This window comes from Penaeus monodon, chromosome 28 (assembly GCF_015228065.2).
Source record: "Penaeus monodon isolate SGIC_2016 chromosome 28, NSTDA_Pmon_1, whole genome shotgun sequence".
NCBI lineage: Eukaryota > Metazoa > Arthropoda > Malacostraca > Decapoda > Penaeidae > Penaeus > Penaeus monodon.
Genome location: NC_051413.1, coordinates 9773844 through 9774699, shown reverse-complemented (window position 1 = coordinate 9774699; position 856 = coordinate 9773844). Strand labels below are relative to the sequence as shown.

General features: G+C 36.2%; 1 protein-coding gene across 1 annotated transcript in view; it reads right to left on the bottom strand.

Moving 5' to 3' along the window:
- The window catches only part of LOC119591360 (beta-1,3-galactosyltransferase 5-like), a gene marked incomplete at its 5' end in the record, with an annotated part of 62415 nt that overhangs the window by 818 nt on the left and 60741 nt on the right, over positions 1-856 (bottom strand). The window contains one exon of the mRNA XM_037940099.1: positions 171-312. Within this exon, the coding sequence (XP_037796027.1) occupies positions 171-312 (142 nt within the window). The remainder of the gene's footprint in view (positions 1-170; positions 313-856) is intronic.

The following is an 856-nucleotide window of genomic DNA, read 5'->3' as shown; positions in this document are numbered from 1 at the left end:
CGGAAGGATATACTTTATGGCATTTTTAGGCTTCTTTTTAGGTGAAGATACGTAAAGAAATAGAATTTCCGTTTCATTTTGGCAACGTTTTATGAATTTCATTATTTCCTTTCCGTACTGGTAGTCTCACCAAACACATTTGAATAGCCGTATAGCTTCTAACCACGTACTTGAAATACTCTTGCCCCCGAACACCAGAGTACGTCAATTTTATTGGGCAGAGAGTTAGTAAGAGTGAATATGTTGTAGTGAGAGATTCTTGATTTCTTGGCGGCGAGTCCGGTTGTGTAAACGTCTTCCAAAAATAAAAATCTGCCGGTATAAAAATGCTTTTTAAAAGTCAGTTATCAATCTATTTATTTATGGGTATTGTTTAATGTAGTCGATAAGTAGGCCTATTGTATAAATAGGCCTACTTATAAAAATGCTTTTTAAAAGTCAGCAATCAATCTATTGCTATTGATCAGGCTATTATGTATAGTTCCCTGGAATAATCCAAATATCCAATATGATGTATCGGCACCATTAAAGAGGATTGACCCCAGTGACCCCTATCCTTGGTTAGGTTGATTCGGATTCAGTTAAGTTGGGTTAAGTTAGATATGATCCAGTTAATTTGGTTTGGGTTCAATAAGGTTGGGTTGGATTTTGTTGGGTGGGATAGATAAGCAGGCAGGGTTAGGGTAGGATAGGATATATCGGGTATTTAGGTTATGCTAAGTAAGGTATATTGGATATGGTTGTGCAAACTAACTAAGTTAGGTTAGCATGGGTTAGGTTAGATTTTGTTTGGGTAAGTTGGATTAGTTAGCATTAGGGTAGTTTAGACTTGGCTTAAATTAGTTTTTGGACAAGT